Source organism: Mesoplodon densirostris, chromosome 9 (genome assembly GCF_025265405.1).
Source record: "Mesoplodon densirostris isolate mMesDen1 chromosome 9, mMesDen1 primary haplotype, whole genome shotgun sequence".
NCBI lineage: Eukaryota > Metazoa > Chordata > Mammalia > Artiodactyla > Ziphiidae > Mesoplodon > Mesoplodon densirostris.
In genome coordinates, this window is record NC_082669.1 from 73,136,637 (window position 1) to 73,164,037 (window position 27,401).

A 27,401-nucleotide genomic window follows, 5' to 3' on the forward strand; every position below is an offset into this window, starting at 1 on the left:
GGCTCAGCGGCCATGGCTCACGGGCCCAGCCGCTCCGCGGCATATGGGACCCTCCCAGACCGGGGCACGAACCCGTATCCCCTGCATCGGCAGGCGGACTCTCAACCACTTGCGCCACCAGGGAGGCCCTATAAGCAGAAATATTTTGAAATGAACGTTTCTTTCTGAGTAGTAGGTGTCAACAGTGAGCTTAAAATATTCAGGAGACCATGTTGTAAACAGATATGCTGCCAGCCAGGTTTTTTTCTTGCATTTATAGAACACAGGCAGAGTCAACTTAGCATAATTCTTAAGGGCCCTAGGATTTTCATAATGGTAAATAAGCATTGGCTTCAACTTAAAATCACCAGCTGCATTAGCCCCTAACAAGAGAGTAAGCCTGTGCTTTGAAGTTTGAAGCCAGGCATTGACTTCTCTTCTAACTATGAAAGTCCTAGATGACATCTTCTTCCAATAGAAGGCTATTTTGTCTACGCTGAAAATCTGTTGTTTGGTAGAGTCACCTTCATTCATTATCTTAGCTAAATTTTCTGGATAACTTGCTGCAGCTTCTACATCAGCAATTGCTGCTTCACCTTGCACGCTGATGTTATGGAGATGGCTTCTTGCCTTAAACCTCACGAAGCAAACTCTGCTAGCTTCAAACTTTTCTTCTGCAGCTTCCTCACCCTCTCAGCCTTCACAGAACTGAAGAAAGTTAGGGCCTTACTATGGATTAGGCTGTGGCTTAATAGAATGCTGTCGCTGGTTTAATCTTCTATCCAGACCACTAAAACTTTATTCATATCAGCAGTAAGGCTGTTTCACTTTCTTATCATATGTGTGTCCAATGGAGTTGTAGTTTTATTTCCTTCAAGAAGTTTTCCTCCTAGAGTCTGTCATACAGAGTGAAGTAAGTCAGAAAGAGAAAGACAAATACTGTATGCTGACACATATATATGGAATTTAAGAAAAAAAATGTCATGAAGAACATAGGGGTAAGACAGGAATAAAGACACAGACCTACTAGAGAATGGACTTGAGGATATGGGGAGGAGGAAGGGTAAGCTGTGACAAAGCGAAAGAGCGGCATGGACATATATACACTACCAAACACAAGGTAGATAGCTAGTGGGAAGCAGCCGCATAGCACAAGGTAGATAGCTAGTGGGAAGCAGCCGCATGGCACAGGGAGATCAGCTCGGTGCTTTGTGACCGCCTGGAGGGGTAGGATAGGGAGGGTGGAAGGGAGACGCTAAAGGGAAGGGATATGGGAACATATGTATATGTATAACTGATTAAATTTGTTATAAAGCAGAAAAAAAACAGATAAATGAATACTACACTGAAACAATGGAATAACAACAATAAAAAGAAGTTTGTTCCTCTGCTAAAAAAAAAAAAGTTTTCCTTTGCATTTACAACTTGCTGTTTGGTGCAAGAGAACTAGCTTTCAGCCTATCTTGACTTTCCACATGGCTTTCTCACCAAGCTTAGTCATCTGTAGCTTTTGATTTAACGTGAGAGACATGAGACTCTTCCTTTCACTTAAACACTTAGAAGGCATTGTAGGGTTATTTAACTGGCCTAATTTCAATATTGTTGTGTCTCAGGGAATAGGGAGGCCCAAGGAGAGGAAAAGAGATGGGGGAATGGTCAGTCAGCGGAGCAGTCAGAACACATGTGTTTATCAAGTTCACCATCTTATACCGGTGCAGTTTGTGGTGCCCCCAAACAATTATAATAGAAACATCAAAGATCACTGATCAGGGCTTCCCTGGTGGCGCAGTGGTTGAGAATCTGCCTGCCAACGCAGGGGACATGGGTTCGAGCCCTGGTCTGGGAGGATCCCGCATGCCATGGAGCAACTGGGCCCGTGAGCCACAATTACTGAGCCTGTGCATCTGGAGCCTGCACTCCGCAACAAGAGAGGCCACGATAGTGAGAGACTCGCGCACCGCGATGAAGAGTGGCCCCCGCTCGTCACAACTGGAGAAAGCCCTCTCACAGAAACGAAGACCCAACACAGCCAAAAATAAATAAATAAATAAATAAATAAATTTTTAAAAGATCACTGATCACAGATGATCATGACAAATGTAATAATAATTTAAAAGTTTGAAATATTGCAAGAATTACCAAAATGTGACAAAGAAACACAGAGCGAACAGGTGCTGCTCAATAGACTTGCTCAATACAGGGTTGCCACAAACCTTCAACTGGTAATAAAACACAATATCTGTGAAGAGCAATAAAATGAGGTATGCCTGTACCAGGCCCAGAGGTTGGAATCACCTGGGATGTTCAAGGTAGATAGAATGCTATGAACTGATCTGTGTCCCCCCAAAATCTGTATGCTGAAGGTCTAACCCTCAGTCTCCCACAATGTGACTGTATTGGGAGACAGAGCTTTTAAAGAGGCAAGTAATTTAAAATGAGGCCATCAGCATGAAGCCCTAATTCAATATGACTGATTCCCCTATAAGAAGAGAAAGAGACACCAGGGATGTGAGTGCATAGCAAGATGACCACGTGAGAACACAGCAAGTAGGCAGCTGTCTGCAAACCAAGGAGAGAGGCCTCAGGAGGAGCCAACCCTGCAGGCACCTTGATCTCAAACTTCTAGCCTCTAGAATTGTTAAAGGATATATTTCTATTCTCTGAGCCACCCAGCGTATACTGCTTTGTTATGGCAGTCCTAGCAAACTAATACTGAGGTTCATCAACTTGATAAAGAACACCTATAAAAACTCTACAGCTAACATCATACTTAATGGTGAAAAACTTGACTCTTTCCCCCTAATATCTGGGTATTCCTTCTTACTACTCCTATTCAACTTCTTATTGGAAGTCCTAGCTAATGCAATAAGATAAGAAAAGGATATAAAAAGTATAGAGATTGGGAAGGAAGAAATAAAATTACTGGTGCACAGATGACATGATTGTTTATCTAGAAAATTTCAAAGGAACAACAACAAAAAAACCTCCTGTAACTAACAGGCAATTATAGCAAGACTGTAGGTTATTGGTTTCATTACATCAAACAAAGTACCACATTAATGCAAGATGTTAATAATGTGGGAAACTGTGTGTGGGAGAGGGACAAAAGGGGATATGTGGGAACCCTCTGTACTTTCTGCTGAACTTTTCTGTAAACCTAAAACTACTCTAAAAAATGTTGTCCATTATTTAGAAAGAATTAAAAAGCCAGTGAGGGGCTTCCCTGGTGGCGCAGTAGTTGAGAGTCCGCCTGCCGATGCAGGGGACACGGGTTCGTGCCCCGGTCTGGGAAGATCCCACATGCCGCGGAGCGGCTGGGCCCGTGAGCCATGGCCGCTGAGCCTGTGCAGCCGGAGCCTGTGCTCCGCAATGGGAGAGGCCACAACAGTGAGAAGCCCACGTACAGCAAAAAAAAAAAAAAAAAAAAAGCCAGTGAGGTCTATAACACCTTCCAGTTCAAGACACACAGAAGAGAGGGGATTCCCAGAAATCTTTCCCCTCTTAAAGGGACAGGCAGATGTGAAGGGCAGCTCTTGGAACTTCTGCTCTACAACATGGCACAGCAGTTACAGCAGAAAGGGGAGAAGCCACAGCAAACCCGCAGCACAGCAGCTACTGAGCCCTCCACAATGAAGGTAGAAAATGCACAATTAAAGGGGGAAGCTTGGTCAATGACAGCAGAAAGGAGGCAGCTTGTCACAGAGAAGGTACTCAATAAATATTTATTTAACTAATTTAGTGAGACCAAAAAAATGGACAATGTGGACTGAGAAAGAATCAGTTTGGAGAAACAATGGGAAGCTATTACTGGGTCTAAGATAGAGACCCCAGGATAGCCACTGTTGACTAAGGGTTTTGCTGGTGCCCTAATGAGGGACAGTGTCAACCACACGTAAGGCTGTCTGTAGTTTCTAACCTTGAAATTCACACTGGGCCTAGGTTTGCACTGTGTCAACTGCATATAGTTCATTCTATTGGTTGGTTACATTTTTTCTCAAGCAATCCATCAATGTGTTTTAAAGTCTCACTGTGTTTTAAAGTTTAAAAAAACAGAAACAAAAACAAACAAAAAACCCTCAGATAGCTAAGTAAAAAATTCTAAACCTAATACCCAGCTTGGGCTAGTAGAAAAGGAGAATGAAACAAGTAACTACCATGTTTTAGACCTGCTTCAGACTTCAGGTACTGAAGCCAGTACCAAACGAACTCAGCTGGTGAGAACTCAGAGTACAAGCACTGTTATATCCAGCCGTCATTAATGGATGTGGAAACTGCCTTCCCTCCCTCTGATGATGGGCCTTCTGAGATAAAACCAAGCCCATGCTGAAAAATGATCTCATCCTGAGGCCTGAAGCATTCCATTCAAATCACTGGTTTTCGAAGTCAGAAATTCTGCTTGCCAGCGCAATTAGTAAAAATCTAATCACATATATTCACACTCTCAAGGGGTCCTGATTGTTTGGCAATAACAGCTTGGTTATTCTCAATCAACAAAATTAATGTCACTATTTTTAAAGCATGAAAGAAAACTACATAAAAACAAGCCTCCAGGCTGTGGACCTTGGTCAAAGAAAGAAAAAAAAAATTAAAAGTAAAGAATAAACTATTTAAATGAATTATTAGACAAAGATTCATTTTAAAGTCCCAGCAAGGCTTTGCCTTGAGGTCCTTGTTATTCTATGGATGCTATGCTCCAGATCACCTAGAAGGAAAATGTCACTCAAACAAACAAAAAAAAAGTTTCCTTTACATGAAACTGTGTGTTTAACTGGCAACATATAATTTCATTTAAAAAAAATTAGGAGCAATTGCTGCTGAAGCCATTTCAGGGACAAGGGGAGGGAAGGATCTGTCAGCACTATGGGAACAAAAAAAAAAATGATGTGCCACCAAGCTTTATTCCAATCATTTGCTTCATAGTTAAGTTTAATTACACATTACACACGGTCTTGTAATTATGTCGCTTGGGAAACTGCCAATTTCCCCCTTGAAATGTTAAAAGTTCCTTAATTTATTTTAAAGGCTCAGCATTGCCTCCATCAGCACCCCCCTTAGTACATGAGGGATACTTGGTTTCTGTCCCCCTTAAAGGGCAGCAGGAACTCCATTGCATGGTCTGACACACAGCGCAGAGGGCTGACTGTGCTGAGAGCCCCGAGAACACTAGGCCTGTGTATTTGTAATAATATCTGATGACTTTTTTCTTTAATATTTACAACCAGAGAATTTGAGAAGCATGCCTAATCTTTTCCTCTACACTTGGGAGGTTGAAATTAAAGTCCTTTAGTCTCAGCAAGGGAACAAATACCCAACACAAGATGAAGCACCTGCTCTCTGGGAGTTGACAACAAGGATGGAAAGACAACAAACATTAAGTGCAGAAATATGAAACCCCCAGGAGAAGGGACAGTAATCAAGTACAACTTTATGTGGAAAAGGAAAAGGCAAGTAAAAGAAGTTAAGCACCTACTGTGTGCTGACAATGCATTCAGAACTTCACAAAGGTCATCAATATCATGGCCACTAAGTCAAGCCCCTCAAGTACCAGGCAGATAACTAGAATTCATAAAGCAGCCAGACAGAATATAATAGGGAGTCCCGGGGTTCACGGTTATTTGGAAAGGGAGTTCAGGTCATTCAAATTCTCTTCCCTTTAAAAATACCATGCCAGGGCTTCCCTGGTGGTGCAATGGTTGAGAGTCCACCTGCCGATGCAGGGGACACGGGTTCGTGCCCCGGTCCGGGAAGATCCTACATGCCACGGAGCGGCTGCGCCTGTGAGCCATGGCCACTGAGCCTGCGCATCCGGAGCCTGCGCTCCACAACGGGAGAGGCCATAACAGTGAGAGGCCCGCGTACCGAAAAAAAAATAAAAATAAAAGTACTGTGCCAGTTGAGCAAAATACATCCTTAGAACTTACTTGAACTGTGGCTGCAACCCCTATATGAATCTATGAACCCCTAAAATGCAGAGTGTGGACACTGGAAGCAGACTTTTGTCTTAAATTTAGCTCTAGCACTTCCTTCGCTGTGGGTAATCCCTGCTGTGTGTCAGTTTCCTCATCGACAAAATGGAAATAATAACAGTGTCAACCTCACAGTGGTGTTGTGAGATATTAATGCAAGTGTTTAGCATACTTGTTATCTCACAGCAAGCTCTATGTTTGCTATTATAACTATGTTTATGCTCTCTGACATAGGAAAAGTTGAAGAGTTTCCCTAGAGTAACTTTGAACCTGAGGTGGGCCTCAATGGACAGAGAGATCTACATACTGGAAGGAGGGGGGTACCAAAGCTACCTTATCTTCCCACCTCTGGGAGCACTGAAGAGAAGATTACAAATAATGTATGTGAAATATTCAAAATACAGTAAAGACTTAAAGTATGGCAGCTTTTCTCATGCTGGGTCATCTCATAGCGTCTTCTTGTCAGTACCTCCTCAAGAACAAGGCCTCTCATGTCCCAGCAGTGAGGTAGGGTCTAAACCATTAGTTCTCCCAACTATCTGTAAAAAATATTGTTTACTATGTATGCATCATGAGGAGGAAGAAAGGTTTTAAAATAGTGTAAACATACTGACATTTTTTCATCTGTTTAAAAATGGCTACCATAAAAGAACCTTGAGAAAACAACTCTTAGGTACAAATAGCCATCTTTTCCCATAATCTCATTTACTTGACATATTATAAATATTTCTGTTCTGATTTGGTATGATACTAAAAACACATGTGCCCTGGCTCACAACTGCATGAAACCATTGAAATAAATCTTGCTTTTGAAGGCATTTCTATTTTCCCTTCTCAGGAAATTCATTCTCTTCTATCACAGTCACCCAGTGTGCAAATATATTCCAACTGGATGAGATGTTGACTGTAAATTTTGAGGGATGTTGAGGCAAAGAACTTCAGGGCACATAAAGAACAAGCCGTTTCTAGAATTTACTTTTAATTTTGTTACTAGAAGGCTTGAGATCTTATAAATTGTGTAATTAGTTCGGTGGCAACCTCATTAAGGAAACATTGGGAGTTCTCTGGTCCCTAGTGGTTAGGATGCCGGGCTTTCACTGCCGTGGTCTGGGTTCAATCCCTGGTTGGGGAACTGAGATCCCATAAGCCGCGTGGTATAGCCAAAAAAAAAAAAAAAAAAATTACTTATAACATAGCACCACACTAAATAAAATATACAAAAAGGGTTAAGTTTGTTCTTTTCCATATTGACTCAACATCAGAATATTTCTCTAAGAGGTAGTGCCACTGTTTAAAATTAGGTCCCTGGGGAAGGAAGCAAGTCCTAAGTGATCGTGATATGGTTAAACAGTATGATAATTTATAAAACAGTGAAATGTTTATCTGCTCAATATAGTGTAGAAAACTGCAAATAAGTATCAGGCAAAACGGTTTTATGACTTGATAGATGTGCCAAGGATAGGTCACATCTAAAAATTCAGAAGAAAAATTTAAAAAACCCAAGGGGGAAAAAAAGAAAACAAGATAAAACAAAACAAAACAACAACAAAAATTACACTCTCTTCCTTTGCTTGCTGGTCTATATTCTGTTACCTAAGAACTAGACCCTGCTGTTCTTATTGACCACCACTGCCCATATCTCACTGCCTACTAGAAACATCCACCTGGACAGTTGTCCCATATGCATATAGTATCTGGATGTCTCCAAATGACCAACCCCTCAGACCCGCAGATCTAGTTCATCAATGACACCACCATCCATCCACTCAAGCCAGTATCTCCCTTTTCCTTGGAGAGAGTCTAGTTTACCTTAGCTCCAAAATAATTCATTCAAACTGCTTCTCCCCAATGTCACAGCCACTACCCTTATCAGGTTACCATCATTTCTCTATAATTTCCCCAATTTTATTTTTGCTGCTAGTCTTGATTTCTCACATTTGTTTTCTGGCAGGAGAGTGATTTTTCTAAAATTAACTCTCATCCTCTTTACTTAAAATAGTTCAGAAATTCTTCACTGCCTTTGGGTTAAGGCACAAGCGAGCACCTTAATACAGTGTGGAGGGTCCCTAATGAACTAGCCCACATTTGCCTCCCAAGCCATGATCGTATTTGCCACTCCCTGTCTTAACCACGCTGTACTATTTGTGGTTCCTTGAACAAAGCACACACCTTTATGCCTCTGTTCACATGTTTCCCTCTGCTTGGAGTACTCTCTCACATCCCCCTTCCCCTCACATGATAACTAGTACTATCCAACAGGCCTTAGTGTAGATGTCACTTCATTTTCTTTCTTTTTTTTTTTTTTCCGGTACACGGGCATCTCACTGTTGTGGCCTCTCCTGTTGTGGAGCACAGGCTCCGGACGCGCAGGCTCAGCGGCCATGGCTCACAGGCCCAGCTGCTCTGCGGCATGTGGGATCCTCCCGGACCGGGGCACGAACCCATGTCCCCTGCATCGGCAGGTGGACTCTCAACCGCTGCGCCACCAGGGAAGCCCTAGATGCCACTTCTTTTTTTTTTTTTTCGGTACGCGGGCCTCTCACTGTTGTGGCCTCTCCCATTGCGGAGCACAGGCTCCAGACGCGCAGGCCCAGCGGCCATGGCTCACGGGCCCAGCCGCTCCGTGGCATATGGGATCCTCCCAGACCGGGGCACGAACCCTTATCCCCTGCATCGGCAGGCGGACTCTCAACCACTGCGCCACCAGGGAGGCCCTAGATGCCACTTCTTGAAGGAAGTTTTACTGACCTGACTCCCACATCTGTGTTTATGACTCTCCTCTGTGCCCCCAATATCACTCCTGCCAAACAAAATCCATTCTAAGTGGCTTGGAAAGTGCTGGCATTTAACTCTTCCTCCAACTACCCCTCCTTCCATTGCTAGACAGTAAAATCCTCAATGACAGGACTCATGAGTGACTTGTTCCTTGGGGAATCTCTATCCCCTCCCTCACTGCAGGCCATTTGATAGTTACTCAGTAAACACATGCAGCTTGAGTGCCTGAAAAAGAAAAAAGATCCACAGACAGAGTCGTGAGGATTATGTGCATTTGATGGGCAGGCAGAGGGAGAGAAACCCATCAGAGAGACTAAGAGATGCAGCCAAGGAGAGAACCAAGACAGACAGCAAGGGCTGCAGGCAAAAAGGGAGAACCTGCCAATGGAAACAGTGTCCAATGTCCATGGGAGGACAAAGAAGATGAAGGAAGAGGAGAGAGCTCCCCATGTAGCAGGAGAACAGCTTCTAGAAAGTGATGGGTGCAAAGTGTTGAAAAGTGAGCGGCAGGTGAGTTAGAACACGGGGTAAGAAGACAACTTGGAAAAATATACATTGAGGGAACAGGATAGCTGGAGGGCGTGGGCGTGTCAAGGGCAAAGAAGGAATATGTGTGTGTGTGTGCACGTGTGCGTGTGTGTGTTACAATTCCTTTTGAAAATCTCAACCATAAATCTGACTGGCAAAGTGAAAAGTGAGACTATAGATTTAGGTACAGAATACGTGTTTATTGAATGAAAGATATAAATAATAAATGAATAACTGCATTCAGACAGGAAATTTACCTCATCAAAAAAAGGAAATTTTATCAAAATGTAAGCTTATTAAAAAACCAAGAGCCCATCTTTATGCTTCAGAAAAGATCACTCAGCTCATAGATCAAAATTTAATTAGCAGTCTGGGGTGACCATTTTCACTGTCTCCATCACTATCTCACTACCACTGGGACATCTGTTTTCATAGTCACCACAAAGCTTCCTTGCAGAATGCCTCAGCTTTATATATGATCCCCTAACCCCATTCATTCATGTAAATAGCTTTAGCTTTCCATGCAGCATTTAATGGTCCCAAAGTCAGATGGGACACAGAACATACTAGGAAAGGAACACTTTCGAGAAAACATTCCTTTCTCAGTCTAACCAGAAAGAAAGTGCATGTGGACAAAAAAGTCCACACCTTTCTTTTCAAATAGGATTTTCTTTTAAGTTCCCATCAGATATAAAGTTCTATCAGGTTGCCATGGTATTAATTTCACTTACGACAGTTTAGAGAACACAGTGAAGAAAATGGGCTTAAAATATTAAATTACTCTTCTTGAGACATATGCTTCTTATGCAATTAACAATACATTCAGAATCAATACTCTCTAACTTTAGAAACATTCATCCACAAACATTAATCAGGTAATGCTAAATTCAATTTCTGCTAGGCTTCTTATTTTCACACTCAACTCTCTGAGGCTATACCACAAGGTATCTCAAAAATATTAATTTACTTACTGTGAGAGCAGATTACATTCCTAGAAAAAAAATCTGTGCAATAAATATATATACATATAAACCAAATTAAACTTTTATGAAAAAACAATTTTCTTATGGAAAATTGCATTTCTAATCAAATACCTGAGAAGCACATAACACCATTCAGAGAAATGCATAAAATCCTTCATATAATTAAAGTACAAATAATGTTTCAATATACGTCAAAGCTTGTCAAATTGCATATATAGAAAAACAGATAAAGTTAAAATATAGTGCTTACAGGGAATTCAGACCTGGCATGACTTTTTTTTCAAAGGGGTCATTACTGAGTAGGACAATTTTTCATGGTGCAGGCTGTCCCATGTTTTAGAGGGCTGTGGCCAGTAGCACCCCAATGGGCATGGTGACTACTGAAAAAACATGCCCACACATTTCCAAATGCTCCTTGAGGGACTAATGCTCCTTAGTTTGGAGAAGAAACTATAGCCCAGTCAAAAGGAATGGCCCCATTTGCATTACCAGGTAACGACAGTGCCAGGTCTTGAACCCTGGTCTCCAGAAAGCCAGTGCCAAGAGGGAGCCAACGGAGAATATCAGAGGCACAGGCTCATACCTTACTCTGATTTCAGCTTTACTCTTCCTGCATTAGGATATCCATTCGTCGAATATTTTCTAAGCTTATATATCTAGTCATCATTTTAACCACTTGCCAATGCCCTTGTCCCATTTATTAATATCCTCCTTCATCTCAATCGTGGATCTGTATCCCTCGCCCAACTGAATCTGGGCTCCTCTCCCTGGGGACAGGGGACAGGGGTCAGCACAAATCCAGGGCCTCCAGTGGAGCAGCCTTGACTCGCAGGCCTTCTCTGTCACTGTCCCTATGCTCCAATTCATTCACACTTTGTCCTTCCCGTCCCTGCTCTGCATAGGCAGGTGGCACCTTCTATTTTCCTCAGTCCCACCCACAAAGGCATTGCCTTAGTAGCTGGAGTTTCACTAATCTGTTATGAAATGAGAGAAGGCATTTCTCATCCCTCCCCGTCCCTCCCACACTTCTCTTTCTGTTTATCTGATTGTATCTCCAGCATTAGATTGAACAAAGCAGTGCTAGACAGAATCCTGGGCCTCTTTTCAAGAAGCCAAATAAGTCTAAGTGTTTTTCACTAACGTTGGGATCATGCAGGTTTTTGGTAGATAGTTTGTTTCTCTTCTTTGTTATTTAAGGCTAAGAGTTTTTGTCATAATCAAATGAACTATATAAAATATTTTTCCAATATCTAATATATTTTTAAATGTCATGTGAAAAAATTAAAAGTTAAAAATCCCTATTTTGGTGCTCTTTAACTTCATTTAATTTTCATTTTTACTTTACTAAGTGACAAAAGCCAATCTCTGGGGCCACTCATCTAAAAGTAATCCCTCCATATCCATAAGTGTGAAATTCGAATTCAGTAGGAAACCTACAATAGCTGAAAGGGGCTGCGTGCTTACCCGAATGTAGGCATCCTGGTGGTGCTTGGCAAAGTAGAGCATATTGTCCAGAGCTAACATCCCAGGAGGTGTCTGGGTAAAGTCCATGGCAGGGTTGACATGATTCTGTCATTAAAACAAAATGTTTGATCAGGTTAATTCTTCAGCAGATTTCACCAACCGTCAGAGGTCTGATTTCCCTCCAGAAGACCAAAGTACCACAAGGCAAGCTCCGAATAATCAAGTAGGATGACATTTGCTATCTCCATGTGAACTGATCAGGGTGGCAATGAGGGCTTCCTTCTACAAGTGGAGCAAAACCAGCTTCTAGACCCAGGGTTGGGAAACTCAGCTGAAGATCGAAATATGGGATTATTCTTAGACATGTGACACTGCAGGAAAAGAAAATAATGTAAAAACTGTATTTTTACATTATTGGCTGTGCTCTAGCGGAACCAACAGCATTTGGGGAGAAAAACCTGGGATGAAGCCACATCTCTGCCATTTACCTTTTTTCACCTTAACTTCCTCATCCTCGTGTGTGAGGGTTAGGTATGGACACACCTGTCCATGGTGTTTGTGAACTTTCCAGACTTACACAGTCTGTAGGTCTCTGAGCACAGGCACTCTATAAAATTCACAGAGGTCCACAGGGTCCTAACATCTGCCTACTTGGAGGGAGTGTTCTGGCCTTGTGGTCACCCACACTGTGCCAAGAACCACAAAGACAAACAATAGTTATAAATATGCCCAACAAATTCTCCATATGCTGGAGATCACTCAGTAAACACCACGAGACCCCTATTCAGGGCAGTAAATCACTCTCCACCGCTAATTGTCTAAAATGATGACCAAGATCTGTCCTGAAAATTCAGATCTAAATGGCTAATGATTTAAGGGAAGTCATTCTTATGTTCAAGAAATGGAAAAGTTAAAGAGATATTAAAGAAAACTGCTCTTACCTCATAATCTAGGTAATTTTTATGAAAGGACATATTTTTGTTTTCTTCCTGAATATTTCTTAATAAACAGCTTGGCTCTCTGATTTGCCAGGGAAATTTTAGTCAACTGTAATTTTTTCTAATTTAAGTACAGGAAGGACATTTTGTTCGCTTGTTCAAGGTTCAAACAACCCACACTTTTCTACATTATTCAAGAGTACACAGAACCTGTCTTTTCCATGCTGATTTGAAATTTTTTTATGAGCTAATAAACAACATCTAAAATTATAGGACAGTGCTGCTGCCTACTGGCCACAGTTCCACAATTTCCAGAGCACTCCTGTCCATATCTGTATAGCAAGTTGGGTCAGTGTAGTGACTTCAATATTTTATTTTAGCATTTTATCCTGATTTGTTTGTTAAGATGTTGGAAAATTTTTAAAATACAAAAGTATACTACTTATGATAAGAAAGGTATATTTCATAAAACAAATATAATTGTAACAAAAATGAAAATCACTGGGCACATCAAATGAAGTGGGTTTCAGCTTTAATCTGATACTCATTGGTGTAAGAGGCTCAGGTCTGTATTCAATAGTGAGGGGATAATCAAAATGCTGGAAATAAACGATCAGAGATTTAGTCTCAGAAGTAAATTGCAATGAAAGATTTTATGATATTTTCAGTTCTTAAGAAAAGAATAGTGGAACTTCCCTCATTATGCATACATTTATTATTTTGACTTTGATACGTTCGATTTCCATGAACACAAGGAACATAAAAATATTAGAATTTGCTGAGTACTTTCTTGGGGTTAGCACTAGTTTGGGTTTCACATGTGTTACCTCATCTGATAGGTGGCGGGCACTATTGTTAGCCCCATTTTATTTTATTATTTATTATTTGTTTTTTAATAATATGACCCTGTTTTATTTTTTTAATTCTGGAGTACAGTATTCCAAAATGTTAAGTGGTTATCTCTAGGTAGTGGAACTATGGGAGATATTTTTATCTCATATTTTTCTCTTGGCTGTAATTTTTATTGAAGTATATAGTTGATTTACAATATTATATTAATTTCAGGTATACAACATAGTGATTCAATATTTTTATAGCTTATATTCCATTTAAAGTTTTTATAAAATATTGGCTATATTGCCTGTGCTGTACAATATGTCCTTGTAGCTCATTTATTTTATACATAGTAGTTTGCACCCCTATGCTGCCCCTCCCTGCTTCCCTCTCCCCACTGGTAACTACCAGTGTGTTCTCTATATATCTGTGAGTCTGCATCTGTTTTGTTATATTCATTCATTTGTTTTATTTTTCAGATTACACACATAAGTGATAGCATACAGTATTTGTCTTTCTCCGTCTGACTTATTTCACTGAGCATAATACCTTCCAGGTCCATCCATGTTGTTGAAAATGGCAAGATTTTATTCTTTTTAATGGCTGAGTAGTATTCCACTGTGTGTGTGTGAGATTACACACCACATCTTCTTCATCCATTTATCTGTTGACGGCACTTTGGTCATTTCCATATCTTGGCTATGCTATGCTGCTATGAACGCTGGGGTGCATGTATCTTTTTGATTACTGTTTTTGTTTTCTTCGAATATATACCCAGGAATGGAACTGCTGGATCATACAGTAGTTCTATTTTTAGTTTTTGAAGGAACCACCATACTGTTTTCCACAGCAGCTGCATCAATTTTATTGGCGAGGAAACTGCAGCTCAGATGAGATAAGAAGCTTGCCCAGGACCTGGCAACTTGAATTTGGCAGAGCAGGCAATGTCTTGCTTGGACAATATGTTTCAGCATGCTTCTGTCCATACCTTTTTCCTTACCACCAGTTTATAAATTGAATGCATCTGTTTTAGTACTGCCAGCATTTAGACTTTATATAGCCTCAGAAAAATTGATTTGAGAAAAACGTAGGCTAATCAATATCAGCTGCTACACAGCATGGTCCAGCCAACAAAGGAGAGTGTGCCAAATATAAGAGAGAAAAATATGACATTTATTTCAGAGCTATTTCTAGTGTTGGTCTATGAATCTATTCCAAAAATAAATACACAAAAAGGAAATCAAATGAGAAAAATTAGTTTATCTGAATCTTGTTTGAACAACCCCCCAAAGCTATGTGTTAGTGAAGTTGACCAGGGAGAAGCCCCCCATGGGTTAAGAATCATCAGGCTTGTTTGAATTGTGCTCCCAGGATGCCCTGGAAGCCTCTTTGTATCAATCACACACCTCCTTAGGCACACAATGGGGGTATCAAATAGGGCACTGCTGCTTTCTAAGGTCTTACAGTTATGAAACAGTGTAACACATTTTTAGAGTTCTTTTAAAGATCCATATGGCTATTTAGCAAATAGTCCTAATAAAATAATGCCTGCTATGTGGCAGGTGTTATATAAAGCACCTTGCATATGCTAACTTTTAATCCTCATAAAATTCCCACAAGGCAGGTCCTATTATTTTCCTCCTTTGACAGAAGGAAACTGAGGCACTGAGCATCTGAGTAGCTTGCCCAGAGTTTCAGAGCCAGTATGTGGCAGAGCCAGAATCTGAACTCAGAGTACAGGCTTTTAACCAGGGTTTTAGGGTCAAGTTTTTGCTCACCCAGATGCCACTGGGAATTTCACAAAGATGTCTAGTGCAGGTTCCCCATTGTTGTGCTTCTCCTCAATCAACATGCTTTGCTCAGGCAAAGTGGGTCTGTGATCCATCCTTTTCAATAAAAGCTATAATCTCTCCATCCCTCGCAGACATAACAAAGTCTCTCTCAAGTTCAACAAACCAGGTCCTATTGTCTCCAACAAACAGGCTCTTAATTAAACAAAAGCCAATTAGAAAATTGCCTTCGATTTTCTATGACTTGCTCTAAATTATGAAGTGTCACTGCGTTTTAGATGAAAAAATTTTTTTGCAGTTGTGGGTGAACTATTTTCTTTTTTTCTGTCCCTCTCTTTTTTAACTCTGAGCATCACTTTCCCAGCCTCTCTCTCCTTGAAATGATTGTTTCCTTTTTCTCTTTTGGTTTTAACAGCCAGCGAAGTAATTTTACAAGCATAGATTTTGATAACAGAAACAGTATAAGAATTACTTGCCAAAACATTTGAGAGCTTTCTGTACTGTTACAAAAATACTCTGAGAACCCGGCAAGGCCAACAGACCCCCGTTCCTTCCTTATTTATGAGATGCTCTGGATACAGATTTATTTTCTTTTCTTGTTCCATGTTATTTTTTTCCACCTGTCTTGAAATGGAAGCTGCAAGAGCTTTCATAAATGACTTGAAAATATCCCTTGTTTTACTGCAAAGCCTGTGTACCTCTGTACATCCTTCTGAAATGCCATTTGTTAGAGCCTGTAGAAGTGCTGCTCTGTGAATCACATCAGACAGCTCTCAGCTCCTGGAGAAAGGAGGAGCGGCCACCTCCCTTTCCAAAGCACCAAGGTTTTTTCACTTTCAGAAAATGGTACCAACCAACTGAAGATAGCACTATTTATTTAAAGTGAGCATCCTATATGGGGTTTGTGTACAGAGTTCCTAAAGATCTGTTTCTCTTCTGTTACACACATGCCAGTTTTTTACTTGAATTATTTCAATTGCACATTCAAGGTCTACGACAGAGAATCTTTCAACCTTCCAGGACCATACATTAAGGCCATTGGAGAGCTGGAGTGGACCTCAAATATAAACTAGGCTTGTCACCTTATTTTAAAGTTGAGAAAACTGAGTGCCTGGAGAACAGCGGTGCTCAAACTTGAGCAGGCATCTGAACTGAATCTCTGGGAGGGTTTCTCGAAGCACAAATTGCTAGCCCCACCCTCAGAGTCTCTGATTCAGGTGGGTTGGGGAGAGGCCTGAGAATCTGCATCTCTAACGAGTTCCCAAGTGATGCAGATGCTGCTGTCTGAGGACCACACTTTGAGACCCGCTGACGGCTGGAATGGCACATCTCACATAGCACGGATAATATCAAAGTAAGATCTAGAATCCAGATCCACTGATCTCTTGAATCCCATGCAGCTTCTACTATAGCACGCTTTGAACTGACTGGTTCCAAAGTTCAATGCATTTTAAATATACTTGCTGTTTATCTGCTTTGTGCTTTGGCCTCTTATTGAGAAAACTGAAATTTCCTTATTCAGAAAAAGGAATTATAATTTAGAAGCCTCTCACTTCTCCTACTTCTCAAATTTCTGACTCAAATAATATTATTAGTACCTCCACAGGGAAGGTAGGAAACTGTAATCAGTCAATATTTTCTACTCTTGAATGCTTCCTGGTTGGGGAAGCAGTGCCAGCACTAGCCTGAATGATCTGTAAATGGTCTGTGTTTCTCAATTACCAATGCCATGCTAGTCCTTCATTAGTGTGGATAATAAAGAGATGATTACAGTAATGCCTGCCAGATGGCATGTCGCAGGGAAAGCCTTGGAGGATTTAGGAGTTAATATTTGTGCTATACAAGTGCCTACATTTGCTGAACAAATATAGCATTAAAAGCAACCTTTAAAACAAATCACATTGAGTGAATATTCATTCAGTCTAGGAAAGGCCCTATCAAAGCTCTTTCTTGAGGTTGGTAGTTTAAGGTCATGTTCTCCAAGGGGAAGCAGGGTTTGATGGTTGCAGCAGATCCCTTGGGAGCTGTGCCACATTACACGTGCCTCCCACTCCTCCCCTCCCCACTCAGGAGAAAGGGTATGTGGGTGTTTCAACAGGCTCCTAGAAGAGCACTTATCCACCTTGGATGCCCCTGAAAATCCCCTTGGGAGCTCTGAAAAATCCTGATGTCCAGGCTGATACCCAAAATCAGTTAAATGAGAAACTTTGTGGTTGGAAACCAAGCAACTGGACTTTTAAAGCTCCCCAGATGATTCCAAAGTCCAGCCAGGGTTGAGAACACTTTCCCCAATCAGTGGGTCTCAAATTTGAATGTGATCGGAATCTCTTAGAGGGTCTGTTCAAACAGATTGCTGGTGCTGTCCCCCAGCCTCCAGAGTTTCTGGTTGAGTAGGTCTGGGTAAGCCCTGAGAATCTGCATTCATATACGTTCCCAGGTGCTACTGATGGTCTCTGGATCATACTTTGAGAACCTCTGCTCTAAAGCCACAGTAACCCCATGCAAGAGCATTCTAGGGATCTACACCCAACAACTGATGGAGTTGGAATCTTGATTCTCTGTATTGAAATGTTTGGTTTGCAGCGGCTTTTATTGGGATGCCTGCTTTAGGGAGGACATGCACACTCCGAGCTGACACAGGCCCGGCACTCTCTCACCTGGCTGCTTCATACATTTATATAAGGAAGTTCTTGACAGCATCCGACTTTGTGACCCCCAACATGGATCAATGTTCCAAAGAGTCCTAGACGTAGCCTTTAGACATCTTCAGATTCTGTTCTTCGTCTCTCTCCAGTAAATTCAATAAAAATGAATAGTCTGGACGAATACAGAGAAGGCAGCCTACTACATCTGACCTAAGAGTGGGCAAGGTGGTATGCTGAGGGGCAGAAAAATAACTGTGACCAGGGACAGGTAGGCGTCGTGCCAGGCACTCCAAAGGCGTGATTTAATTTAATCTTCCCAACTACCCAGTGAGGTGAGTTATTAATGAGGTAAATGTTATTATTCTCTTCCTACAAATGAGGGTGACAACTTGTGACTTGTGCAAGAACATGGTTAGAAGTGGCAGAGTCACCACTTCAGCTCTGCAGCTTTTTTTTTTCCTATTTAGGTTCAAAAGGCCTTTGGAGAATAGGAAGATGGGCCCCATTAGCGAGAAGAAGTTTAATCAGTGAAATGTAATGTCCCATAAAAAGATTTTTTTAAAAATTGAAAAACACATCTACTACAGAACAAGGGAAATCTGGCTTACAAATAATTCATGAGATCTCAGCTCCACATCATTAAAATTTGATTCTTTTAGGTAAAGCACTAAGGATCTGCATGAAAGAAACACCCAGGAAGATGTTAAGGGTTCAGGCCAACAGATTCTAAACTACCTGGCTTCTGTGCCGTACCTCCCCCTCAGCTGTTCATTCTCTTCTCCTTGCCTGGCCTCTGGAACACCTCTGCTAGTCTCTCTCATGTCATTCATCCACCTGCTACCCTTTCGTTCTCCCGACCTTCAACCTGGCTCCATCTTCCCTCCTTTGGCAGGTCCACAACTAATCTTTGGGGGAATACCTCTGGTTCTAGAGCTCTGGGACCATCCACAACTACCCACTATCACCAGGACCCCCTCCCTGGGCTTGTTCTGCAACCTAGGAGAGTCCAAGACCAATCCTCTTATTAAGAACTAAGAGTTAGAGTTGGCAGTGTAAGTCCAAGATGAGTCAATTCTGAGTGGCAGTCAGGAGGCTCTGACAGGCTGGGATTTATTAATAGGAGAACAGCAAGAAGAACAGAGGAGGGTTCCACCAACAGGGCCCAGCTGAGGCCACATTTGGACACAACACACAGTTCTGGGGGCTACACTGGGAGCCAGCTCCTGACACACAGGAAATCATGTACAAAAGCATGGCCAGGAAGAAGCAGAAATATCTAAACAGTAGGGTATATCAGAAAAGTTCGAAAAAAACTTTTAGATATTTAGCCGGGGGGAAAAAAGTATATGTGGTGGAGGTAGGATGGGGGTTGTGAGTTGGTCCACTACTGTCCTTAGGCATCTGAAGGACTGATATTATTGTGTGGGCAGCTACAGGAAACAGGATTAGCAGAGAAGTGAGTTTTTAGAAATATTGAAGCAGGATGTCCAGCAGGAATATTGTCCAGAGAACTAAAGGGTAGAGAATTGGAGCAAATGACCTTGAGATACTTTGCAGCCCCTGATTCATTCCTTCTCTCATCAAATAATTTTGGATTTCTACTACTGTGCAAGGCACCACGGGAGACAGACATAATAAATTTCATCCAGAGATTAATTTAAAACAAAATAGTACTTGTCTTCACGAAACTTCTGTCTCAGAAGTGAATTATTAAAAGCCTTAACAAGGACTTCCCTGGTGGCACAGTGGTTAAGAATCCACCTGCCAATGCAGGGGACATGGGTTTGAGCCCTGGTCCGGGAAGATCCCACATGCCACAGAGTAACTATGCCCGTGCGCCACAACTACTGAGCCTGTGCTCTAGAGCTTGCGTGACACAACTACTGAAGCCTGTGTGCCACAACTACTGAAGCCCGCAGGCCTAGAGCCTGTGCTCCTCAACAAGAGAAGCCACCACAATAAGAAGCCCGCGCACCGCAACGAAGAGTAGCCCCCGCTCTCCGCAACTAGAGAAAGCCCGCGCACAGCAACAAGACCCAACGCAGCCAAAAATAAATAAATAAATTCATAAAATTTTTAAAAAGCCTTAATAATATAGCTTTGAAATATGCACATATGCACACACACACACACACACACCACACAGGCATAAGTAACTTCACACATGCACACTGTGGAAGCTCTCACATAGAAAATTCTGGATTTAAGGCAAATTTCCTTAGTTAAAACACAATGTCCTTTTTAAAATTACTCTCAAAAGGTCAGGAAAGGCCGTGCAGTGCCGTGTATTCAATTCATGAAAATCTGGACTCACTCTCACTTCATTATCTTGAAGAAGCAGAGTTGAGACTTACCGAAGAAAAGAGTAAACTCCAATATTGTTTATTTGGTATGTTGATTTAACAGTCAGTACAAAGAATTACCATGAAGATGCAATTAAAATGCCTTGGGAATAAATCTCCTTTAAAATGAAGCTGGTTATGGTTAAAAAAACAAAGTCTTCATGAATAATGAAATAATGCTGTCAAGGTTTATAAAGATATCTGCAATTTTTCTACTGAGCTGAGTGCATGCCAGATTATGAACGACCCAAGCACTGTGGCTTGTGCTAGCAACACCCTACTCTTTCTTCCCTTAACTCCCAGCTCCTTTTTCACCAATCTTTTTAGAGCTCCCTTTTCGCCTACCTTTTGTAGTTTTAAAACAGGAAGTGGACTAGCACCAGTTATGCAGAGTGGGTTTCTCTGTCTCCCTTTTTCACTCATCCCCAGGAAGAGCACAGGCTAAAAGTTCCATCAAAGGACCCAGAATGGGGCTTCCCTGGTGGCGCAGTGGTTGAGAGTCCGCCTGCCGATGCAGGGGATGCGGGTTCGTGCCCCGGTCCGGGAAGATCCCACATGCCGCGGAGCGGCTGGGCCCGTGAGCCATGGCCGCTGAGCCTGCGCGTCCCGAGCCTGCGCGTCCCGAGCCGTGCTCCGCAACGGGAGAGGCCATAGCAGTGAGAGGCCCGCGTACCACAAAAAAAAAAAAAAAAAAGGACACAGAATGTGTGCTACCGTCACGCCAGGGCTGGTCTAGCTAGTCAAGCTGGAAACCTGTTCCCTACAGCCCAGCAAAGCTCTCCAGGCAGCCTCTGGTAAGGGAACCACCACGTACATGGCAGATGAAACCTCTTTGCCACGATGGAGCCAGGAGCTGATCAAGCTGCTGCTGCTACTAATGGACTCTCAGGAGGTCAAAGGGATGCACGGGCTGTGTACTGCAGCCCTGCCCTCCTCCAGGGCCTAGCACTGCATGGTGCTAGGGTAGAGATGGTGATAACAACTTTAATCATGGAAGTAGCAGCTAACACACACACAGCACTTAATGAGTGCCAAGGACTGTTCTAAGGCACGGGTTACTTTGGCCCACGGGCTAAGTTGGGTTTACCACTCAACTTTTGTAGAGTTGTGAGTTTAAAAGTTTCATGTCTTTTTTTTACCTTTTTAAAATCTTTTTTTTATTTTTTTTTATTTTTTTTTTTTATTTTTTTATTTTTTTTATTAGTTTCTGCTTTATAACAAAGTGAATCAGTCATACATATACATCTGTTCCCACATCCCCTCCCTCATGCATCTCCCTCCCTCCCACCCTCCCTATCCCTCCCCTCCAGGCAGTCACAAAGCACCGAGCTGATCTCCCTGTGCTCTGCGGCTGCTTCCCACTGTCTATCTAGCCTATGTTTGGTAGTGTATATATGTCCATGCCTCTCTTTCGCTTTGTCACAGCTTACCCTTCCCCCTCCCCATATCCTCAAGTCCATTCTCAAGTAGGTCTGTGTCTTTATTCCCGTTTTACCCCTAGGTTCTTCATGACATTTTTTTTTCTTATATTCCATATATATGTGTTAGCATACGGTATTTGTCTTTCTCTTTCTGACTTACTTCACTCTGTATGACAGACTCTAGGTCTATCCACCTCATTACAAATAGCTCAGTTTCGTTTCTTTTTATGGCTGAGTAATATTCCATTGTATATATGTGCCACATCTTCTTTATCCATTCATCCGATGATGGACACTTAGGTTGTTTCCAGCTCCGGGCTATTGTGAATAGAGCTGCAATGAACATTTTGGTACATGTCTCTTTTTGAATTATGGTTTTCTCAGGGTATATGCCTAGTAGTGGGATTGCTGGATCATATGGTAGTTCTATTTTTAGTTTTTTAAGGAACCTCCATACTGTTCTCCATAGTGGCTGTACCAATTCACATTCCCACCAGCAGTGCAAGAGTGTTCCCTTTTCTCCACACCCTCTCCAGCATTTATTGTTTCTAGATTTCTTGATGATGGCCATTCTGACTGGTGTGAGATGATATCTCATTGTAGTTTTGATTTGCATTTCTCTAATGATTAATGATGTTGAGCATTCTTTCATGTGTTTGTTGGCAGTCTGTATATCTTCTTTGGAGAAATGCCTATTTAAGTCTTCTGCCCATTTTTGGATTGGGTTGTTTGTTTTTTTGCTATTGAGCTGCATGAGCTGTTTATAAATTTTGGAGATTAATCCTTTGTCAGTTGCTTCATTTGCAAATATTTTCTCCCATTCTGAGGGTTGTCTTTTGGTCTTGTTTATGGTTTCCTTTGCTGTGCAAAAGCTTTGAAGTTTCATTAGGTCCCATTTGTTTATCTTTGTTTTTATTTCCATTTCTCTAGGAGGTGGGTCCAAAAGGATCTTGCTGTGATTTATGTCATAGAGTGTTCTACCTATGTTTTCCTCTAAGAGTTTGATAGTTTCTGGCCTTACATTTAAGTCTTTAATCCATTTTGAGCTTATTTTTGTGTATGGTGTTAGGGAATGATCTAATCTCATACTTTTACATGTCCCTGTCCAGTTTTCCCAGCACCACTTATTGAAGAGGCTGTCCTTTCTCCACTGTACATTCCTGCCTCCTTTATCAAAGATAAGTTGGCCATATGTGCGTGGGTTTATCTCTGGGCTTTCTATCCTGATCCACTGATCTATCTTTCTGTTTTTATGCCAGTACCACACTGTCTTAATTACTGTAGCTTTGTAGTATAGTCTGAAGTCAGGGAGCCTGATTCCTCCAGCTCCGTTTTTCGTTCTCAAGATTGCTTTGGCTATTCGGGGTCTTTTGTTTTTCCAAACAAATTTTGAAATTTTTTGTTCTAGTTCTGTGAAAAATGCCAGTGGTAGTTTGATAGGGATTGCATTGAATCTGTAGATTGCTTTGGGTAGTAGAGTCATTTTCACAATATTGATTCTTCCAATCCAGGAGCATGGTATATCTCTCCATCTGTTTGTATCATCTTTAATTTCTTTCATCAGTGTCTTATAATTTTCTGCATACAGGTCTTTTGTCTCCTTAGGTAGGTTTATTCCTAGATATTTTATTCTTTTTGTTGCAATGGTAAATGGGAGTGTTTTCTTGATTTCATTTTCAGATTTTTCATCATCAGTGTACAGGAATGCCAGAGATTTCTGTACATTAATTTTGTAACCTGCTACTTTACCAAATTCATTGATTAGCTCTAGTAGTTTTTCGGTAGCATCTTTAGGATTCTCTATGTACAGTATCATGTCATCTGCAAACAATGACAGCTTTACTTCTTCTTTTCCGATTTGGATTCCTTTTATTTCCTTTTCTTCTCTGATTGCTGTGGCTAAAACTTCCAAAACTAGGTTGAATAAGAGTGGTGAGAGTGGGCAACCTTGTCTTGTTCCTGATCTTAGTGGAAATGGTTTCAGTTTTTCACCATTGAGGACAATGTTGGCTGTGGGTTTGTCATATATGGCCTTTATTATGTTGAGGAAAGTTCCCTCTATGCCTACTTTCTGCAGGGTTTTTATCATAAATGGGTGTTGAATTTTGTCGAAAGCTTTCTCTGCATCTATTGAGATGATCATATGGTTTTTCTCCTTCAACTTGTTAATATGGTGTATCACATTGATTGATTTGCGTATATTGAAGAATCCTTGCATTCCTGGGATAAACCCCACTTGATCATGGTGTATGATCCTTTTAATGTGCTGTTGGATTCTGTTTGCTAGTATTTTGTTGAGGATTTTTGCATCTATGTTCATCAGTGATATTGGCCTGTAGTTTTCTTTCTTTGTGACATCCTTGCCTGGTTTTGGTATCAAGGTGATGGTGGCCTCGTAGAATGAGTTTGGGAGTGTTCCTTCCTCTGAAATTGTTTGGAAGAGTTTGAGAAGGATGGGTGTTAGCTCTTCTCTAAATGTTTGATAGAATTCGCCTGTGAAGCCATCTGGTCCTGGGCTTTTGTTTGATGGAAGATTTTTAATCACAGTTTCAATTTCAGTGCTTGTGATTGGTCTATTCATATTTTCTATTTCTTCCTGAGTCAGTCTTGGCAGGTTGTGCATTTCTAAGAATTTGTCCATTTCTTCCAGGTTGTCCATTTTATTGGCATAGAGTTGCTTGTAGTAATCTCTCATGATCTTTTGTATTTCTGCAGTGTCAGTTGTTACTTCTCCTTTTTCATTTCTAATTCTATTGATTTGAGTCTTCTCCCTTCTTTTCTTGATGAGTCTGGCTAATGGTTTGTCAATTTTGTTTATCTTCTCAAAGAACCAGCTTTTAGTTTGGTTGATCTTTGCTATCGTTTCCTTCATTTCTTTTTCATTTATTTCTGATCTGATCTTTATGATTTCTTTCCTTCTGCTAGCTTTGGGGGTTTTTTGTTCTTCTTTCTCTAATTGCTTTAGGTGCAGGGTCAGGTTGTTTACTCGAAATGTTTCCTGTTTCTTAAGGTGGGATTGTATTGCTATAAACTTCCCCCTTAGAACTGCTTTTGCTGCATCCCATAGGTTTTGGGTTGTCGTGTCTCCATTGTCATTTGTTTCTAGGTATTTTTTAATTTCCTCTCTGATTTCTTCAGTGATCACTTCGTTATTGAGTAGTGTATTGTTTAGCCTCCATGTGTTTGTATTTTTTACAGATCTTTTCCTGTAATTGATGTCTAGTCTCATAGCATTGTGGTCGGAGAAGATACTTGATACAATTTCAATTTTCTTAAATTTACCAAGGCTTGATTTGTGACCCAAGATATGATCTATCCTGGAGAATGTTCCATGAGCACTTGAGAAAAATGTGTATTCTGTTGTTTTTGGATGAAATGTCCTATAAATATCAACTAAGTCCATCTTGTTTAATGTATCATTTAAAGCTTGTGTTTCCTTATTTATTTTCATTTTGGACGATCTGTCCATTGGTGAAAGTGGGGTGTTAAAGTCCCCTACTATGATTGTGTTACTGTCGATTTCCCCTTTTATGGCTGTTAGTATTTGCCTTATGTATTGAGGTGCTCCTATGTTGGGTGCATAAATATTTACAATTGTTATATCTTCTTCTTGGATCGATCCCTTGATCATTATGTAGTGTCCTTCTTTGTCTCTTCTAATAGTCTTTATTTTAAAGTCTATTTTGTCTGATATAAGAATTGCTACTCCAGCTTTCTTTTGATTTCCATTTGCATGGAATATCTTTTTCCATCCCCTTACTTTCAATCTGTATGTGTCTTTAGGTCTGAAGTGGGTCTCTTGTAGACAGCATATATATGGGTCTTGTTTTTGTATCCATTCAGCCACTCTGTGTCTTTTGGTGGGAGCATTTAGTCCATTTACATTTAAGGTAATTATTGATATGTATGTTCCTATTCCCATTTCCTTAATTGCTTTGGGTTCGTTATTGTAGGTATATTCCTTCTGTTGTGTTTCTTGCCTAGAGAAGTTCCTTTAGCATTTGTTGTAAAGCTGGTTTGGTGGTGCTGAACTCTCTCAGCTTTTGCTTGTCTGTAAAGGTTTTAATTTCTCCATCAAATCTGAATGAGATCCTTGCTGGGTAGAGTAATCTTGGCTGCAGGTTTCTCTCCTTCATCACTTTAATTATGTCCTGCCACTCCCTTCTGGCTTGTAGAGTTTCTGCTGAGAGATCAGCTGTTAACCTGATGGGGATTCCCTTGTGTGTTATTTGTTGTTTTTCCCTTGCTGCTTTTAATATGATTTCTTTGTGTTTAATTTTTGACAGTTTGATTAATATGTGTCTTGGTGTATTTCTCCTTGGATTTATTCTGTATGGGACTCTCTGTGCCTCCTGGACTTGATTAACTATTTCCTTTCCCATATTAGGGAAGTTTTCAACTATAATCTCTTCAAATATTTTCTCAGTCCCTTTCTTTTTCTCTTCTTCTTCTGGAACCCCTAGAATTCGAATGTTGGTGCGTTTAATGTTGTCCCAGAGGTCTCTGAGACTGTCCTCTGTTCTTTTCATTCTTTTTTCTTTATTTTGCTCTGCATCAGTTATTTCCACTATTTTATCTTCCACCTCACTTATCCGTTCTTCTGCCTCAGTTATTCTGCTATTGATCCCATCTAGAGTATTTTTTATTTCATGTATTGTGTTTTTAATCGATGCTTGATTCATCTTTAGTTCTTCTAGGTCCTTGTTAACTGTTTCTTGCATTTTGTCTATTCTATTTCCAAGATTTTGGATCATCTTTACCATCATTATTCTGAATTCTTTTTCAGGTAGACTGCCTATTACCTCTTCATTTGTTAGGTCTGGTAGGTTTTTATCTTGCTCCTTCACCTGCTGTGTGTTTTTCTGTCTTCTCATTTTGCTTATGTTACTGTGTTTGGGGTCTCCTTTTTGCAGGCTGCAGATTCGTAGTTCCCGTTGTTTTTCGTGTCTGACCCCAGTGGCTAAGGTTGTTTCAGTAGGTTGTGTAGGCTTCCTGGTGGGGGGGACTAATGCCTGTGTTCTGGTGGTTGAGGCTCGATCTTGTCTTTCTGGTGGACAGGTCCACGTCTGGTGGTGTGTTTTGGGGTGCCTATGGCCTTATTATGTTTTTAGGTAGCTTCTCTGCTAATGGGTGGGGTTGTGTTCCTGCCTTGCTAGTTGCTTGGCATAGGGTGACCAGCACTGTAGCTTGCTGGTCGTTGACTGAAGCTGGGTGCTGGTGTTGGGATGGAGATCTCTGGGAGATTTTCGCTGCTTGATATTATGTGGAGCTGGGAGGTCTCTTGTGGACCCGTGTCCTGAAGTTGGCTCTCCCACTTCAGAGGCACAGCACTGGCTCCTGGCTGCAGCACCAAGAGCCTTTCATCCACCCAGCTCAGAATAACAGGGAGAAAAAGCAGAAAGAAAGAATTAGTAGAAGAAAGAAAGAGAGAGGGAAAGAAAGGAAGAAGGGAAGAAAGGAAGGAAGGAAGGAAGAAAGAAAGAAAGGAGGGAGGGAGTGAGGAAGGATGGAAAGAAAGAAGGAAAGAAAGGAGGGAGGGAGGGGGCAATGAAAGCAAAAGGAAGAGTGAATGGAAGAAGGGAGGGAGGGAGGGAGGAAGGGAAGAAAGAAAGAAAGACAGGAGGGAGGGAGGGAGGAAGGAAAGAAAAAGAAAGTGGAAAGAAGAAGGGTGGGAGGGAGGGAGGAAAGAAAAAGAAAGAAGGAAAGGAAGAGCAGAGGGAGGGAGGGAGGAAGGGA

General features: G+C 41.3%; 1 protein-coding gene across 8 annotated transcripts in view; it reads right to left on the reverse strand.

Annotated features, from left to right (window-relative positions):
• ELMO1 (engulfment and cell motility 1) overlaps positions 1–27,401 on the reverse strand; it is a 576,489-nt gene that overhangs the window by 287,738 nt on the left and 261,350 nt on the right. For all 8 annotated transcript variants that reach the window (XM_060107546.1, XM_060107545.1, XM_060107541.1 and 5 more), the window contains one exon: positions 11,696–11,800. In XM_060107546.1, the coding sequence (XP_059963529.1) occupies positions 11,696–11,800 (105 nt within the window). The remainder of the gene's footprint in view (positions 1–11,695; positions 11,801–27,401) is intronic.